Consider the following 20589-nt stretch of genomic DNA (forward strand, 5'->3'; position numbering starts at 1 on the left):
TAGTAGGCCAGCCAACAAGCTTTTTAGAGAAAACTCACACTTAGAAAGGTACAAAAATTTAGATAGGGTTCACCTGTGGAACTGGAGTAGGATGTTTGGTTCAAACACAGTTCATTATCTAGTCAGTAGGTTAGACTCAGGACACAGTCCCAAGTAGACCCAAAATGTCTCAAGTCCTAAGAAGAGAAATGAAGCTGTAAGCAAATATAAAATGAACTAAAAATGTTAATGGCTACTTTGCTAAGAACTGTGTAATACAGTGGGCCCCAGGAAGCCCTAGAACCGCCTGCAGTTGGAACTGTGGCCCTTTGGGGACTGTAGGGAATCAGAAGGGCTTTGTCACCATGAGTACTCCATTATATCAGCGGCTGTCAGCAGACAGTACATATACAGGGCATAGCAGAAGAGAAGTACCCAGCAGATATGATATGATAGTATCCAGAGAAGGATGGCATCCTCTACTCAGCTGCTTGGACTTGTTCCTGGGGACAGGTGAAACCTACCTTCAGCTCTTCTTTTAAGTGTCTGACAGGGTGCTGGGTCCTGCTACTGTAAGGACAGCTCACATGTTCAATACCTCATCTGATCCACTGTGCAGTCCTGTGAGATAAGTATTATTCCCATTTCACAGATGGCAAGACTGACCCTTACAGCAATGGATTTGTTATAACTGCCAGGTTGATACCTTTAGCTATTAGTCTCAGAGGTAATATAAATTTTACTTATCATTTTATGTTCTGGCAACAGAAATTTTAAGTGTCTTTATTACCCTCATAGGCTCACTGAACAGTTCAATTGCTTATGTATTGTTTTCTCATTTAGTTTTTCAAATTATTATTATGACAAAAGGACATATCCTTTAAGAAAAGGTGGAGATGACAGCAAAGAAAAGAAAAAGAATCACATCCTATGGTGGAGCCATAGGACACAGGAGAAAGGGTAGCAGTGCCCACTCACCTAGTTACACCTAGGGAAGACATGAGGATGGGCACAACAACAGCAGAAGGGCATGGAGGTACCTACCCAGCAGATGATTGAACTCATTTTTGGCTACCATTCAGGAATAACCATTGGCTGCTTTTTAGTGTACATGCTTTCAGAGTTTTCTTTGTGCACAAATGCATTATGCAAACATTTACATTTTTATAAAAACGGGCTGATACTGTATATGCGGTTCTGCAAACTTTTTTTATTTTTATTTTTTATTTTTTTACAATGTACCATGAACATCTTTTCCATGCACATGGGTGAAAATCCTCTACTAAAATATAGAGCACTGTAGTTGGGTCAAAAGGCTGTTGGTAACGAGATTGACATCTAAAGCAAAGTATCAGCTTAAGGTTAAAGCATTGGGCCTGGCAAATACCTACCAGGGAAAGCGGGCCAGCAATATTCTCATCAGAGAAGTCAGAATGGAAGGCCAAAGGCATTAAAGGTATGGGATATCGTGTAAGCCCCTCTGGCCCCTACCTCCACCCCTCACTCCCCTGACACCCCGTTGTCCCCTTGGGGCAAATGGATCCTGTACATCTCTTTGCATCCAATGAAAACCGCCCATTTTCTGTTTTTTCCTTAGCTCCTCCTGAGCCCTTGACACATCTCCACATTCTCTCATCATCTCCTCACTGCTCAGATGCCTTTCCTGTAAGTCCTCCTGAGAGTCCTTGGGGGAGTCGTCTGTCCCCCTGTCCGTTTTTCTTTTTGCTTTCCGGGGCACATAATCTTCAGCTGGGCGCTTTTCGGCGGCCCGCGGCTGGCTCTCTGGCTTTGCCTGCGAGGCTGGCTTGCCCTCGCCTTGTGGCTTGCCCTCACCTTCGGACTTGCCCTGCTTTTCCTGGCTCCCCTCATCTTCCAGTTGTCCCTCATCACCTGGCTCTCCCTCATCCTCTCTCTTTCCCTCGCATTCTGTCTTCCCCTCCACGTCTGGCTTTTCTTCCTCGTCTGACTTTCCTTCATCATCAGGCTCTACTTCATCTTCTGGCTTTCCCTCGTTTTCCAGGTTTCCTTCATTTTTATTGTAGGGTTTTTCCATGTCGAGATTTCCCCTCCTTTTCCTGTCCTGGGGGATGGGAATGGAGGGAAGAGGAGACAATTAAGAGACATGGGAGACTGAGTGCGTGGGGTGGAATGCAGGTCTGGATAGTACTTGCATCTTACCCCTGGTGAGGGTTCCCCTAAGCTCACCGGGCCTGCAAGAGGGCCTTCTGCCCACCACGTAGCCTGCCACTCCTCCCACACACGTGAGCCAGCCATTGCCTGGCAGGCCCTGCCACCTTCTCTGCCCTGGTTCAGCCTGGTAAGGTGTGTGTTCATGTGACTGGGGGATGGGCAGGGGCCCCAATTCGGCCCTGGCCGGGCCCTCCACACTCTCAACCCTTATAGGGCCTTGTCCATGGAGCTCCCCTCCAACCACCTTCACGGACCTGCGGGGATTCTGGACAGGTTGCTGCTCCTTTTCGGGCCTCGCAGAGTCCTGGGAACAGACGCGCAGACCTGTGGACAGACAGGAGACAGGGGTAGGGGCTGCGCGCTCAGCAGTCGCACAGGGACTCGGTTCCCTTTCCTGAGTCCAGGCCCTGCTCATCCAACGTTTTCCTCCCCTACATCCCCTGCACCCCAGCCGCCATTTCTTTCCAGGCCTCGGGCACCAAACCAGGATGCTTTCCAAACTGCGTTTGTTTCTGTGTCCCCTTCCCCTGGAGGCAACCTGTCCCAGCGCCACCCCGTTTTTGCGGAGGTCAGATGTTTCCATGGGAGCAGATTGTGAGAGGGGGTTATTTCCAGAATACGTCTACGTTTCACTGTTGCACTGCAGGGTTGCTCCCCCATACCCCATTTCCAGCACTAAAATGGATGGAGGGCTCAGTGCAGGGGGTCGTCAAGAAGGCGGGCCAGGCTCCCCCGCCCTCACCCCCGCCCGCTCCGCATCCCCCTCCTCACCAATCTCCCGGATCCTTTCTCCACCCCCTCCCTACTCCTACTGCCAGCCACCTCCTCCTCTTCCCAGGTCCGTCGACAGCGCCCACCTTCACACTGACCTGCCGGGACCCGGGACAGGCCTGTGCCTCCTCCGGCTCGCAGAAGCCCGCTCGCTGCTCCCCCGCCGCCCGGACAGCTCAGACAGCTGGTTCTGCGCGGGCGCCGGGACCGGACCGCAGGGCGGGCTGGCAGGCGCGGGGGCTGGTGCCCACGTAGGCGCCCGGCGGGTCACGTGAGCGCCGCGTCACCCGAGCTCGGCCCCCCTTCCCTGACCCACCTCATCATCCATCCCCGAGGGGCCGGGAGGCTGGGGACGGTCGGGGTCGGGGTGTGTTTGTGTAGCAAAGGGCAGTCACGGAGAAGAAGAGGAGAGGGTGGCTTTCTGACCCCAGGTGCTTTACCTGGCGCATCTCACAGCATCCTCGCAGGGTATCTCTCTGTGATGCCCGTTATCGCCAGGTGTGACAGCTGATCAAAGAGGGTACCCGACTTTGCCGAAAGCGCTCAGCCCCAGAACTCAGAGACCGCTTTCAAGACCGTCTCTGCCTGACTCCAGAGCCCAGGGTGGTGGTGCCTGCCAGGAAGCTGAGCTGCCACCTTGAGTGGCGGTGTTCCTAGGGTTCTGTCCTGGGCCTCCTCTCTCCTCAGTCCTCAAGTTCTGTCTCCCTGTTCGATCTCATTCATTTCCTGTAAAGACCAATGACTTCCAGAGCTACATCTCCAGGCTATTCCCTCCCCAGAATCTCAGACCTATTTTTGCATTCCCACCAGTAATATAGTGTTTTGTTTCCCAACACCTTTCCCAACATAACCTATGACATTCTTTTAAATGTTCACTGATATGATAGTTGAGAAGTAGTATCAATGGCATTTTATATTGCCTTATCTCTGTTTAAGGACAATTTAAATATCTTTCTTTGTGAATTGTCGGTTCATGTCTTTTCCACATTTTTCTAGTGGGTTGTTGGTCTTTCTCACCTCAGTTTTCAAGTTTTCTTAATACATTAACTGTTACATATGTTGCAATTTTGTCCCCAGTTTGTTAGTTGCTTTTTGGCTTTGTTTATGGTGTTTTTCTGCCATGCATTAATAAAAGTAGTCAAATTTATTAAACTTTTATTGCCTCTAAATTTCGATTCATAGTTAAGAAATATTTTCCTACATAAGGTCCAAGAAGCATTCACCCATGTTTTCTTCTAGTATTCGTATGGTTTTCTTTACATTTAGAGTTTATATTTGTGTATGGCCTAAAGTATTCACGGATCTTTTGTTTTCTTTTTCCAATTGGTTTCTCAGTTGTTCTGGCATCAGAAAGTCCATCTTTGCTTTAGGGATTTGAGATGCCACCTTTATTACATATCAAATTTCCATATGTACTTGGAAAACTTTCTGGGCTTTCTATTCTATTTCATTGGTCTGTTTGCTATCCATATACCAGTTGAATTATAGAGCATATATAATTTCATATATCTGGTAGAGCTAGGCCCCCTCAGTAGATTCCCTTTTTTCCTAAACATTCTTGTATGTTTATTTTTCTACATGAACTTCAGTATAAATTTGATTCAGATCCATTTTAATTAACGATTAGATATATCCACCTGAATGTCCCTGAAGGACCTCAAATGCAATATGTCCCAAGTGATTTTACCATCCTTCCTTGATCTTTTCCACACACAAAACTCCCCCCTCTTCGTTTCTCTTATCTTAATAGATGGCTCTAGAACCCACACTGTTGCCCAAGCAAGAAATCTGGGAATCATCCCTCATTCCCTCTTCCTCCCTGCCACCAAGTAATCTTGACCTTCTCTTCTAAATATCTCTGGATCTTCCCACTTTTCTTCCATTTCCACTCTTGCTACTTTTTTTTAGGCAAACAACTCCCCACTCCTGGTCTATGGTGGAAGATCCCTTTCTGATTTTGCTACCTCAAGTCTTGCTCTCCTTTAATACGTTCCAAAATATTATATATCATAGTGTCCCACTGCCTTTTTCTGTTTCATCTTCATTGCAGTACTTGAAGTAGGTAGGTCACTAATTACCTCTTATACAGAAACCACTTCACAAGCCAGGTTAAAAAGGGCCTTGGTCTTTAGCCTGATTATTTTCAGATCAACTTTTAGCAGTTATTGAAGATCTAAAGTAAATTCTAAATTTTGAAATAATTGAAAAGAAATGTGCCTGTTGGATAATTAGACAATTAGGATACCAGATTCCTGGATGGGATGATGATTCAGTCTTGTAAAGCTGTGAATTTTATCACTTCTGCCCCCGACCCTGCCGGCATTTGGAAGTTTGGTAGATTTTCCTTCAAAAGTCTCTTAAAAAAAATCAAATGGAAAAGGATAGGCAAGAAATTAATAAAAGTCATGATAAAGGGGTTCTAGTTGTTTAATGTATGAGAGCTCGTAATAATCCAAACAGTATGGCACAGGTCCAAAAATAGAAATTTAGTGAAGAAAAGGCAAGAATGCTCTTCTACACACTTAGGTTTTAATGAGCTTTTAATATACAGATTAGGTGGCATTTCAACCTAGTGCGAAAGCTGGGCTAGGCTTTGTTGAGTGCAATACATTGAGTTTTTGCTCTAACTAAATTTGTATGAACACCACAACCCAGATGTCTAAACCCAAGAGAGATTATTTCATGTTTATTATCATCCTCATCAATAGGTGTTGAATTCCTTTATGTGCATGACATCACATGGTCACCATATAACGTATACTATAGCAACCAGTCTATTTACTGTGGAGATCAACAGCTAAAATACCAGCTTTGCCACTTACTAGTTGTGTCAACCTAGAAAAGTTACTAAAATTCTGTGAGCTTTAGTTTTCTCTTCTAGAAAATGGGAGTAAGATTTTCTGTATTAGGATTATTGTGAATTATAAATAAAAATGGCTATATAAAGTGTTTAGCACATAGTAGACCTTCAACAAATAGTTCCTTCAACCTCCCATAAAATACATGATTTTGCAATAAAAATTTGCATAGCTGGCCAGGCACGGTGGCTCACGCCTGTAATCCCAGCACTTTGGGAGGCCAAGGCGGGCAGATCATGAGGTCAGGAGATCGAGACCATCCTGGCTAATATGGTGAAACCCTGTCTCTACTAAAAATACAAAAAATTAGCCGAGCATGGTGGCGGGCGCCTGTAGTCCCAGCTTCTCAGGAGGCTGAGGCAGGAGAATGGCGTGAACTCAGGAGGTGGAGCTTGCAGTGAACCGAGATAGCGCCACTGCACTCCAGCCTGGGTGACAGAGTGAGACTCCATCTCAAAAAATAAAAAAATAAAATTAAAAAATTAAAAAAATTGCATAGCTATCAGAGGCATCATTTGGAAATATAGTAAGAGGAACCATATATACTATATGAGCTTCAGCGTTATCAGATCAATAGATTATGAGATGGAAAAAAATACTGCACCATCAGTTGTTATTCTGCCCCATTATTTTAACTTCTAGATAAACATCTGGGAAGCACAGGTATATGAGACACAGAAACACAAGGCACTGTGGATGCCTCTTCTGTCTGGACAGAAAACTGGAGTCAGGAGACCTCTCTGAGTCCCCAGAGACAGAATCATCACTACTGTGTGTCCTTGGGTAAGTCACTCCTAATGTGCTGACATCACCTCTGTAACACACCAAAATCTTCACATCTTGGGCACTCAATAAAAGGCAATCATAACTATTTCTTATATATCTACTGGGGTATGTCAGGATGAGGGAGACAAAGGCCAACCACAAGGAAACAATACTTTCCTCTAGAGACCTTTGGGAACCTCCCTATTAACTGAGTGCCTGTCATATGCCCTACACGGGGATAGCTGCTTTATGTAGGACAGTGGGGTATCCCAAGTACCCTCTCAACAGCCTGTGAGTAAAGAGTCTTTGCCCCATTAGATGAATGAGAAACCCAAGGCTCAGAGAGATTTAAGTAAACTGTTCAAGGTTACACAAGCTGGTTACTGCCAGGCTTGAGAACCAACCTAGGTCTTAGAATGAGGACTACTATCTCAATATGTCCCTATGTTATCTCCCATTTTCTCTACTCAACTTCCTTCCCTGTGATCACTGATGAATCAATAATTATTTCTCAGGGACCTACTGATATCTAGCACTTTACCGTGTTCTTTAAGTGAAAAGGGCTAGGTATCAGAGGAGGAAGATCTTTCACCTTGGTGAATGATATGCTCTCTGGGTAGCAGAAAGCCTCTTCATATAAGGCCACTTGGAGAAAGAGCTAAAGGAAAAGTCACTAGGCCAGTGACTTTGGGCCACTGTCAATGGGCCAATAGGAGCTCAGAGAAGGCAATGGCCAGGGTTGCTGGAAATAAACAGAGAAAGCTTCAAGGAGGAAAAGGACCTTGACTCGGGCCTCAGATGATGGGTGGGACCTAGAAGGAGGTAGGGAGGGAAAACTCAGCTGTTTGACTATAGTTCCTGGTCTTACATTAATTATACCGGCCTATCTTTATTAAATGGTCAGGTTGCCCCAACTTGAAATCAAGGTCTCAGATACCTGATTTCTCCCTCTCCCACAGACAAAGCCCTACTTCCTGCTTCACTGTATCTCCTGAATCTGTCACTACCTTAGAGCTTCACCATTTCTCATTTGAACTCTTAAAATAATCTCTTCTCTAGTTTTCCTGCTTCCAGCCCTGCCCCTTCCTTCAGATAAATCTTGCATATTACCATCAAATTAAACTTTACTCTTCCCTGCTTTTAACTGCCATTCTCCTGCTTGAAGGCGCTGACAGTATACCTACCACCCACAGAGTAAATCCTGCACTCTTCATCCTGACATTCAGCATGCATCAGAATTGAGCCCCAGGACACACATTCCCAACCTAGTCATGCACTTCTCTGCCCTCACTCACTGTACCCCAAGTATGCTTTATTCTTCCCTCTCATTGTCCTCATGTGTCGTTTACTTCCTGCCAACTGCCTTCTTATTCCCCCTAGAGGTCCTGGTCCTGCTCATTCTTACAGGCCCAACCCTCATCACTCAGCCTCTGAAGCCACCCTAGCTGGAAATGATCTTTCCCTCCCCTGTTACAGCTACACATAGGGTCTCTACCCTTCATGTTGCCCTTAACAAAGGTTTTTGTACCATATACCCTTGTACTTTTCCATGTCTCTGTGTGTGTGTGCGCGCACACATGTGCACTGGGAAAGAGTAGTGGTAGCTCATCAGGGAGATGGTCAGATGTGGGAGATCAGATGTGATCTTGTCCTGCTTCTGTGGTCCCTATGCTGATACATGGTGATTTGCTCAGAAAATCTCAGTCTCAGAAGCTGTTTTCCAATTGACTCATAGCTGAACCTGCTTTCTGGGTTCACAAAGGTTGGAGTAGAGGCTTATTAACTCCTCTTCTGTTTAATGGACTTTTGATATAAAAAGAAATCAATCATATTCTGAAAGAAGAGCCATCCCTGAACCCTCAAGTCTAGATCCCTTATCTGTTATTTTAGCACCGTTATTTCCCCGTTGTTAACACTCATTAGGTTTTGTAATTGGCTCTTTCCATTTCGTATCCCCCTATAAGGCCCCTAAAGATGGAGACTGTGCCATGTTCATCTTTGCATCCTCTTGCATGATTATTCAAATACCCGTTGATGAAAACAGGTATATATATGTGTGTGTGTGTGTGTGTGTGTGTGTGTGTGTGTGTGTGTATATATCTGCTTCTGGTAGTGGCGAACTAGATGATTTAGAGCAACCCACCCATTGAAAAAAACTACAAAAAGTCAGATCTCTAAAAGGCTACAAAGTTAATACAATCATGAGGAATTACTATGTTATACTATAAGAGAACAGAAGCATCCAGAGAGGTAAGCCTAGGACTTAGAGCTATATTTTTATTGAAGGCATCTGTGGTTAAGTAATAAGCCTGTGCTAAACTGCTTGGAACTTATGGCACATTCAAGGTGCTATAGTAACAGAAATCAGAGCCCAAGGCCCATCAAAAGGGGTGGAGGGTTTCCTGACAAACCATCACCCATAGTATGCTGGGAACCTCAAATGTTTATACCTTCAGGGAAATTGTAATCCAAAAATATACTGGCCCTTACAAAGTCTTGTAACTTGGCTTTGCACCATCTGGGTGGACTACTGAACTGTAAGCTCTGAACAAATATTATGGTGGTAACAGACAGGAAGCACTTTTTTGTTTTTGAGACAGTCTCGCCTGTCACCCAGGCTGGAGTACAATGGTGAAATCTCAGCTCACTGCAACCTCCACCTCCCGGGTTCAAGCGATTCTCATGCTTCAGCCTCCTAAGTAGCTGGGATTACAGGTGTGTGCCACCACGCCCAGCTAATTTTTTTGTGTTTTTAGTAGAGACGGGGTTTCACCATGTTGATCAGGCTGGTCTCAAACTCCTGACCTTGTGATCCACCCACCTCGGCCTCCCAAAGTGCTGGGATTACAGGTGTGAGCCACCGCGCCCGGCCAGGAAGCACTCTTATGGGCCTGACCAATGCAAATAAAATCTTCTCTAGAGTAAGATTTTTATCATCTTGGGCCTTAAATTATTACAACAATTCAAATACAATATCCACACACAAAGGTAACCAGGGGCATGAAAAAAAATACGTTATGAGTAAGAAATAGAAACAACAGGCAACAGAAATAGATCAATATGATTTGAATTATTTGATTTATCAGGTACGGGTTATTAAACCACAATACTTACTGTATTCAGATAAATAAAATCTCATCTTGAAGATTTCAATATAAATAAATAAAAAGGAAATAAATAAAATTCATATTTAAAATCTTCCAAAATGTTTCTGACCAAGAAGATTTTAGACCCAGATAACTTCACTAGTGAAGAAAATAATATCCATCCAACACAGTCTTCCAGAGAATTAAAAAAGAGAGAATACTCTGCAAGTCATTTTAAGATTTGGTATAACCTTAATATCAAAACCCGACAAGGTCATTATGGGAAAAGAAAAATATAGGTCAATGTAACTCATTGACATAACTGAAAAAAATTTAAAGAAGAAAGATTCTGACCATATATGAGAATAATAATATACTACATACAAGTTAAGGTATTCCAGAAATGAAAGATTGGTATATTTGAAAGTCAATTAATGTAATTTACCACATTAAAAGAATAAAGTCTAACAATCATGATTATTTTAATAGGTGAAGAAAAAAAGTATTTATAATAGAAGCCCTTATTAAATGGGAAGAGACAGAAGGGGACTTCCTTGATTTGTTAGAATATGTTTATAAAACACATAGAGCAAACATAAAATATAATGGTGAGTATAGAAAGCTTTCTGTTTGAAATTGAAACTGAGATAAGGAAGCCCCAGATCTTTTTAAAATTTGACTGTAGGTCCTAGGCCAGCGGGAAAAAAAAAAAAAAAAAAAGATGAAGACAGGAAGGCAAAAGGAAGGAAGGAAGGGAAGAAGAAAGAAACGGTAGAGAATTGGAAAGGAAGAAATCAAACTATCATGCACAGAAAACATGACTGTAATTTAGGAAATCTAAAAGAGTCCATATATAAAAATTTTGGAATGAATAAATGAGTTCATCAAGTGGTCTGGATATGACAATATACAAAGTTCAGTTGCATTTCTTAGTCAGCAAAAAAACAGTTACAAAATGGAAGTTTTAAATCCAAAACATGATGAATGTTACTGAGATCTTCAAATAAATAAATGGAATATATACCATGGTCATGGGTTGGAAGACTCAGTGTTAGGAAGATGTCAGTTCTCTCCTAACTGACCTATAATTACAATTCAATCCTAAACAAAACTCCTTCATTCTCTCCTTCCCTTCTTCCTTTCACGGAACTTGACAAACTGATTCTAAAGATTATATACGAACACAAAAAATCAAGAATAACTTACACATTACTGAAAAAATACCAATCTGGAGGACTTTGCTCTGTCTACTAAACACCAAAACTTATTATAAAATCTAAATGTTGACACATGTTATAAAGTCATAGTAATTTATTGTGATACTAATCCAAGGATAGCCAAAGAGACCAATGGAATCAAAGAGAGATCCCAGAAACAGACCCATGCATTACGGATTGCTGATTTATAATAAACGTGCATTGTTAAGCATTGGAGGAAAGGATAACTTTTATCAAATGACACTAAATGTACTGCAATATATAATATGGAAAATGTAAATCTTTACCCCTACCTCACATTAAACATGTGATGGTTAATTTTATGTGTTAACTTGACTGGGCCACAGAATGCCCAGACATTTGTTCAAATGTTATCCTGGGGTATTTCTGGATGACATTAACATTTTAATTGGTAGACAGAATAAAACAAATTGCCCTTCCTAACATGGATGGGCCTCATCCAACCAATTGAAGACCTGAATAAAATACAAAGGCTGATAAGAGGGAACTTCTGTCTGACTGTTTGAACTGGGACATTGGTCTTTTCTTGACTTCATACTTGAACAGAAAAATCAACTGTCCTTGGGTCTTGAGCCTGTCTCGAACTTACTGACTACAGATCTTGGGATTTCTCAGCCTTCATAATCACATGAGCCAATTCCTTGTAATCTCTCTCTCTCTCTCTCTGTCTCTCTCTCTCTCTCTCTCTCTCTCTCTGTGTGTGTATGTAATATATATGCTATATATATTTGCTATAGATTGGTTCTGTTTCTCTGAAAAACCCTAATGCAATACACAAAAACTAATTTGTGGTCAATTATACATCTGTCTTCTAGAAAATAATATAGAATATCTTTATAACTATGATGTAGGCGCAGACTTTTTAAACTGGACACAAGAGTACTCATCATAAAGGAAAAAACTGATAACTATCATTCCATTGAAATTAAGACATTCCATTAGTCAAATGACACCACAAAGAGAGTAAAAAGGCATGCCACAGAGTTGGTGAGCTATTTGCAATACATGTCACTGACAAAGAGCTCAGATGCAGAATATATTTTTAAAGTCCTACAAATTAGTACGAAAAAGACACATGAGCCAATAGTAGAATGGGAATAATACAACCACTTCGTAAAACAGGATATCCAAATTGTCCAAAAAATTGAAAGTGTGCTCAGCTTCATTAGTTATCAATGAAATGAAAAAGGCAGATAATAAGCAATGGTTGTGATGTAGAGCGCCAAGAACTCTTATCACTACTGATGGAAGTGTAAACTGATACAACCAATTTGGAAGTTTGGCATCATATATTACAATTAAACATGCAATTCTCCTCATAGATAACTACCCAACAGAAAGTTGTGTACATGTACACTGAGAGTTATATATAAGAATTTTCATAGCTGTATTATATATAATATTGAAAAGCTGGAAATAAGCTAAATTTATATGAAGAACAAAACAATAGCATAAACTGTGATATGTTCAATAACAGTGTACTATACATCAATGCAAATAAATTAATTACATCTAAACATAAAAACATGGATTCATATCATAAATATAATGTTTTAGCTCAGGCTGCCATAACAAAATACTATGGCTTATAAAAAAAAAAAACAAATTTATTTCTCATAGTTCTGGAGGCTGGGAAGTACAGGATCAAGGTGATAGATTCAGTGTCTGGTGGGGGCCCTCTTCCTCACAGATGGCTGTTTTTCACTGTAACCTCACATGATAGAAGAGTGAGGGAGCTCTCTGGGGTCTCTTTAATAAGGGCACTAATCCCTTCCAGTGGCCCCAACTCCTAATATCATCACCCTGGAAGTTTGGATTTCAACATGTAATTTTTTGGGGGAAGGACATGAACATTTAGTTTCATTGTATATAGTATTGAATAAAATATGCCAGCCGTAAAAAATACATGCTATATAGTTCCATTTATATGGAGTTCACAAAACAGGCAATATCTTAAACTATACTGCTTAGGATGTAAAATATAAAGAAAAACAAGGAAATGGTTACCATAAATTTCAGGATTATTATTAGCTCTAGTGGGAAGGAAGGGGGATGACTGGAGGGGACATCAATGGCATTTCTGGACTGCTAACAGTATTCTATTTCTTGACATGAGTGGTGATTACCCCGTTTTTCATTTTGTAATAAATAATTTAGCTCGACATCTTGTGTATGCGTGTGACTCTATATGTGTGCTGTCTTTCATGATCAAATGTTAAAATGGCAGAACCACAGGAGAAACAAATTCACAACCATAATGAGAAACTTAATATGTTAAGTTTCAATTGTTAAGTTATCAATAACTGATAGAGCAAGCAGATAAAAATTCAGAAATGATAAAGATGCTTGGAACAATTTGACAAACTTTTCTAAAGGACATACACAGAACTCTGAACCCCGTAAATGTAGGCATGAAACATTTTTACAAAAATTGACTATTAGGTCATAAGGATGTCTCAATAAATACAAAAGGATTGCAGTTATACACATGTTCTCTGACCCTCAAAACACTTATACAGAGATCAATAATCAATAGCAAAAAGAAAACTAGAAAATTTCCATATTTGGGAATATTTTGCCCTTTTCTCACATCATTCCTTCTGGCATTTTGTACTAAGAGAATTTGATTTCGTGTTAGAGAACTCAGGCTCTATGACGGGCATACTTTTTGGCCCAATATAACTAGTGGGGATTACAAGTGAAAGGAGAGTCATCAAATCTACTGTAAATATGGGATAATTGAGATTTGGAATGGTCAAAAAATGGTTCCAAGATCAAAGAGCTGATAGTAAGTGGTAGGGATGGGACTGGAACTCATGACCCCAATAGTCCATGATCTTAAGATACTCTGCCAGACTGCATCTCTCATATCCTGTGAGTTGTATGTGTGGTGATGGGCAGGAGTCAGCTACTTTGTGCTCCATTCTGAAGACAAAAAGACAGCTGGTCCTGGAACCTAAGTCTGTGGACTCACAGCTATTCTCAGTAAACTCCATGACTGGCCTGTGTAATTTAGGAGGGCCCTGCTCTCTACATCTCAGAGCTTTTTTCATAACAAATATCTACTCTCTAGGGGTAAAGATTTTACCAGAGCTCTGTCTCAGAGCTGTGGGGTAACAGTGATTACCTAACTCCATCACCCTCTATGCTTCTTGTGTCATCTAAGGGGAGGATCGACGCTACACAAAAAGAAACACTTGCGGAGGTCACAGGCCAGAGACATAGGTCCACTAAAAGATGGAGATTTAATTGGAATATTATAGAATACTCCCTATCCCCAATGTCTTATCACTACACCATCAGGGCTCTAGTATAACAGTAAATTACAATGGAAAGAGCTGCAAAAACTAGAGTCTCTCTGTTTGGGAAGCCCAAAGTCAAGAGGGGAGACAAAAACAACACTGAGAAATTTGACGCCTCTAGCACCTACAGCAATAGCAAGCACTAATCAAAGCACAACTCCTAGCCAGATTAACATAGCTCCTTACACCGGAGGGTTATTTACCTTATTTACCTCAGTTCCTATATACGTGATATAGTATGTCTGGTTTTTAACAAAAAATTACAAGACAGCAAAAGGCAAGGGGAAAAAACGTTCTGAAGAAACAAAGCAAGCTTTAGAACCAGACTCAGATATGATACAGTTTTTGAAATTGTAAGACAAAGAATTTAAAATAACTATGATCAGAACGGGTGTGGTGGCTCATGCCTGTAATTCTAGCACTTTAGAAGGCCAAGGTGGGAGGATCACTTGAGGCCAGGAGTTCAAGACCAGTCTGGGCAACAGAGCAAGATTTCGTCTCTTAAAAAAAAAATTAGCTGGGCATGGTGGTGCCTGCCTGTAGTCCTAGCTACTTGGGATGCTGAGGCAGAAGGATTGCTTGAGCCCAGGAGTTTGAGGCTACAGTGAGCTGTGATCATGCCACCACATGCCAGCCTGGGCAGCAGAGCAATATCTTATCTCCAAAGAAGTAAAAATAATAAATAAAGTAACTATGGTCAATACATTAAGGGCACTAATGGAAAAAATAGACAACATGCCAGAATAGATGGGTAATGAAGCTAGAGAGAAGGAAATGCCAAGAAAGACTCAAAAGAAAATACTAGAAATTAAAAAGTAAACTAACAGAAACAAGGAATGCCTTTGATAGGTTCATCAATGGACTAGACATAGCTGAGGAAAAAGATAAATGAGCTAAAGATATGTCAGTAGAAACCTCTCAAACTGAAATGCAAATAGAAAAAAAGTAAAAAATAGAACGTAATATCCAAGAACTATGGGACAATTTCAAGACAAGTAACATATGCTAAATTGGAATACCAGAAGAAGGAATAGAGAATGAAGCAGAAGAAATATTTGAAGTAATGGCAGATAACTTTCCAAAATTAATAGACACCAAACAATACATCCAAGAAGTTCAGTGGACAACGGGCAGAATAAATACCAAAAGAAAACACCAGTACACCTAGGCATATAATATTCAAACTGCATAAAACCAAAAACAAAGAGGAAATTCCCGAGACCAGCTTGGTCGTGGAGACCCTAGCCCAGTGGTGCTAGAGGAATTAAAGACACATACACAGAAATATGGCATGTGGAGTGGGAAATCAGGGGTCTCACAGCCTTCAGAGCTGAGACCTCCAAACACAGATTTACCCACATGTTTATTGACAGCAAGCCAGTGATAAGCATTGTTCTATAGATTATAGATTTACTAAAAGTATTCCTTATGGGAAACAAAGGGATGGGCTGAAACAAAGGGATGGGCTCTCGCTAGTTATCTGCAGCAGGAACATGTCCTTAAGGCACAGATCGCTCATGCTATTATTTGTGGCTTAGGAATGCCTTTAAGCGGTTTTCTGCCCTGGGTGGGCCAGGTGTTCCTTGCCCTCATTCCGGTAAACCCACAACCTTCAGCGTGAGCGTTATGGCCATCACAAACATGTCACAGTATTGCAGAGATTTTGTTTATGGCCAGTTTTGGGGCCAGTTTATGGCCAGATTTGGGGGCCTATCCCCAGCAGGAAATAATGAAAGAAACCAGAGGGGAAAAAAACACCTTACCTGTGGAAGAACAAGGATAAGAACTGCAGTGGAATTGTCACCAGAAACCATGCAAGCAAGAAGAGAGTAAAGTGAAATACTTAAACTGTTGAAAGAAAAAACAACCAACCTAAAATTATTTTTTTATTTTTTATTTTTTTTGAGACAGAGTCTTACCCTGTCTCGGGCTAGAGTGCAGTGGTGCAATCATGGCCCTCTGCAGCCTCGACTTCCTGGGCTCAAGCAATCCTCCCACCTCAGCCTCCTGAGTCTCAGCTGGGACTACAGGCACATGTTACCATGCCAGGCTAATTTTTGTATATTTTTGTAAAGACAGAGTTTCCACATTTTGCCCAGGCTGGTCTCAAACTGCTGAGCTAAATGATCCACTCACCTTGGCCTCCCACAGTGCTGGGATTATAGTTGTGCACCACTGTATCCAGCCTAAAATTCTATATCCAGCAAAATTATCCTTCAAAAGTGAAGGAGAAATAAAATAAATACTTTCTCAGACAAACAAAAACTGATGGAATTCAGCACCAGCAAGCCTGCCCTTTAAGAAATGTTAAAAGATTTTCTTTAGGCAACTTAGATCTACATAAAGAATGAAAGAGGATTAGAAATGAAATAAATGAAAGTAAAGAAAAATATTTATTTTTCTTATTCTTAATTGATCTAAAAGATAACTGAAGAAATAATAGCAACAATATACTGCGTGATTATAGTGTATGAGTAATTGAAATGAATGACAAATGCTCTGCATTAAGGTATGTGCACTACATACAAGTTAAACGGAAGAGTGTTATTTGAAAGTGGACTTGGTCGGGCGCGGTGGCTCACGTCTGTAATCCCAGCACTTTGGGGAGCTGAGGCAGGTGGATCAAGAGGTCAGGAGATCGAGACCATCCTGGCTAACACGGCGAAACCTTCTAGTGAAAATACAAAAATTAGCGGGGCAAGGTGGCACACACCTATAGTCCCAGCTACTGGGGAGGCTGAAGCAGGAGAATCACTTGAACCCGGGAGGCAGAGGTTGCAGTGAGCTGAGATTGCACCATTGCCCTCCAGCCTGGGTGACAGAGCGAGACTCTTCTCAAAAAAATAAAAAAAAAAAAGAAAGTGGACTTAGATTGGTTAATATATAATAAACTCAAGAGAAATCACTAAAAGTTGTTTAAAAAAGTATAGCTGATACACTAAGAGAGGAGACAAAATGAAATCATGTAAAATAATTAAAACCAGAGAAGGCAAAAAAAGAAACCTTGGACAACAAATAGAAAACTGTTACAAACATGGTTGATATTAATCCAAATATATTAAGAAACACTCTAAATGTGAGGGGTCAAAATACACCAGTTGAAGACAGAATTTGTCAGAGTGAATTTAAAAAAAAAACCAACTAGGCCAAGCGCAGTGGCTCACGCCCGTAATCCTAGCACTTTGGAAGGCCAAGGTGAGCAGATCACTTGAGCCCAGAAGTTTGAGACCAGGCTAGGAAACATGGCGAAACCCCATCTCTACAAAAAATACAAAAATGTGCCAGGTATGGTGGCATGTGTCTATGGCCTCAGCTACTCAGGAGCCTGGGGTAGGAGGCTCGATCGAGCCCAGGAGACCAAGGCTGCAGTGAGCCATGATCATGCCACTGCACTCCAGCCTAGGTGACAGAATAAGACCCTATCACAAAAAAAAGAAAAAAAAACCCAACTACATGTTGTCTACAAGAAGCCCACTTTAAACATAAGACTGAGAGGTTAAACATAAAGCAATGGAGAAAGATATATCATACTACACTAATGAAAAGAAAGCTGAAGTAGCTATATAATTTTAGACAGCTGACTTCAGAACAAAGACAATTATCAGAGATAAACAGGGGCATTACATAATAATAAAGGGAACAATTCTCCAACACATAATAATTATAATTAGTTATATACCTAACAATAGAGTGTCAACATATGTGAGGCAAACACTAAGAAATGAAAGGAGAAATAGACAAAAATCCATTATTAGAGTTGCAGATGTCAATAACTCCTGCCAGTCAGTAATTGATAGATTAAGCAGGCAGAAAATCAATATGGATATAGTTGATCCGAAAGGCATACTAATCAACTTTTAGCTAAATGACACTTCATCTAATTTACAGAACACCCCAACAGCAGAACACCATTTTTTTTTCAAGTTCACATAGAAAATTCACCAAGAGAGAACGTATTCTGTTTCATAAAAGATACCATGACAAACTAAAAATAAGAGAAATCATAAGTATGCTCTCAATAAAATTAAACTAAAAATCAGTAACAGAAAGATAGATGGAAAACAAATATCTGGAAATCAAACATACTTCTAAATAACACAGCTCAAAGAAGAGCTCTCAAGAGAAATGAACCAACCCAAATGCCCATCAATGATAGACTGGATTAAGAAAATGTGACACATATACACCATGGAATACTATGCACCCATAAAAAAGGATGAGTTCATGTCATTTGCAGGGACATAGATGACGCCTGAAACCATCATTCTCAGCAAACTAACACAAGAACAGAAAACCAAATACTACATGTTCTCACTCATAAGTGGGAGTTGATCAATGAGAACACATGGACACAGGGAGGGGAGCATCACACACTGGGGCCTGTCACGGGGCAAGGGGGTAAGGGAGGGATAGCATTAGGAGAAATACCTAATATAGATGACGGGTTGATGGGTGCAGCAAACCACCATAGAATGTGTATACCTATGTAACAAACCTGCACGTTCTGCACATGTACCCCAGAACTTAAAGTAGTAAAAAAAAAAAAAACAAACAGCAAGAAGCTCATAGTCTGCAACTTGAAAGAGGACCCTCACAAGAACCCAACCATGCTGGCACCTGATATTGGACTTCCAGACTTCCAGAACTGTGAGGAAAAAAACATTGCTGTTGTTTATATGCCATCCGGGCTATGATATTTTATTATAGCAACTTGCTCAGACTGATATGGTTAATGTACGGATTTTTGCCAAATTTTTACCTTACCCTCCACCATTAAAGAGACTTGTTACTTTGCTACTTTATTTTCTTCCCCTTACCCATTCTTCAACGATGGTCCTTTCTGGGCAGATTTGTTCTTTTGGGCTAATGAAAAATTGATGGTTATGGGTGGAAAACAGGACCAGATGGGTAACAGAGAAAGGGGGTGACTTAGCAAAATAATTTGCCAATCTGTTTATTAATACTGAGGAGAAAAACATAGAACGAGTTAAAACCATGAGAGCAGGAGATTAGGGAAGGCATTTTTCGAGAATTTAGAATTGGAGAAGTGAAAAGGCACCTACAATGTGCAAAAAAGGTGTAAAGGAGAGAAATGGAGAATTTGCTGTAGTGTATAAATGTTCTTTTTGTAGAATCATAAAAGAAATCCACAGGGAAGCTATGATTCAGTATAGATTCATCTGTACCTAGTTGTTATTAATAAACATTTAATTACTTTGAAAAAATATTTTGAACTAAATGAAAATATAACATATCAAATTTGTGGGAAAATATGATATAGCAAATGATGGAAATCACAAGTATGCTCTCAATAAAATTAAACTAGAAATCAATAACAGAAAGGTAGATGGAAAACTCAAATATCTGGAAATTAAACATACTTCTAAATAACACAATTCAAAGAAGAATCCTCAAGAGAAATGTAAAAATATTTTGAAATAAATGAAATACAACATATCAAATTTGTGGGATTCCCCAAAGCAGTGCTTAGGGGAAAATTTCTAGCTTAAACGCATATATGAGAAAGGAAAATCTATAATCCATAATCTAATCTTTCACATTAGGAAACTAGAGAAAGAGGAGTAACTTAAGCCTAGAGCAAACAAAAGATATAATAAAAATTAGAGAAGAAATAAATTTTCAACTTATTTGAAAACAGAAAACAGAAAACAGAAAAACAACAGAGGAAATCAATTAAACCAAAGCTGGTTCTTTAAAAAGGGTAAATAAAATTGACAGATTACTTGCCAAGCTAACTAAGAACAAAGAAAGAAGACAAATTAACAATATCAGAAATGAGGCCAGGTGTTGTGGCTCACACCTCTAATCTCAGCACTTTGGGAGGCTGAGGCTGGAGGATCACTTTGGCTCAGGTGTTTGAGACCAGCCTGGGCAACATAGCTCTACAAAAAAATTTTAAAAAAGAAATGAAGGTGGAGTTACCATTATTGATCCCATGGACATTAAGAAGTTAATATGAACAACTCCACACCTACAAATTTGTTAATATAGATGAAATGTACCAATTCTACAAAATAAAAATTGTTAAGGGCAATAAAACATATACAGATTGGAAAGGAAGAAATAAACTGTCTTTATCTGCAGTTGACATGGCTGCCAAATAACTGACAAATGCCTGGTGCAAAGTCCCAGCATACAAGATTAATATACAAAAGTCAGTTGCTTTCCTATATACTAGCAATGAACAATTAGCACTCGAAATGTAAAAGTGCCATTTATAATAGCAGTCACCAAATGCAGAATGTGACAGAAGAATTTTAATGTATCACAAATGTGTGAAACAACCTCACTGAAAGGGATGGGGGAATAAGGTACTGACATAGGTAAATTTGGAAATGAGTGGAGTCTGTAAGACTAAAGGCAAAAGGAACTGTACATG

At 40.5% G+C, this 20589-nt stretch overlaps 1 protein-coding gene across 1 annotated transcript; it reads right to left on the bottom strand.

Annotated features, from left to right (window-relative positions):
- Positions 1-1169: 1169 nt before the first annotated feature.
- On the bottom strand, positions 1170-3195 carry LOC105499787 (transcription elongation factor A protein-like 3). The gene is given in 4 exon segments (XM_011772587.3): positions 1170-1509; positions 1511-2059; positions 2424-2493; positions 3039-3195. Coding segments are annotated over 2 exon segments (552 nt in total). The 5' UTR covers positions 2033-2059; positions 2424-2493; positions 3039-3195; the 3' UTR covers positions 1170-1479.
- Between the last annotated feature and the right edge of the window lie 17394 nt (positions 3196-20589).

This window comes from Macaca nemestrina, chromosome X (assembly GCF_043159975.1).
Source record: "Macaca nemestrina isolate mMacNem1 chromosome X, mMacNem.hap1, whole genome shotgun sequence".
In the NCBI taxonomy this organism is placed as follows: domain Eukaryota; kingdom Metazoa; phylum Chordata; class Mammalia; order Primates; family Cercopithecidae; genus Macaca; species Macaca nemestrina.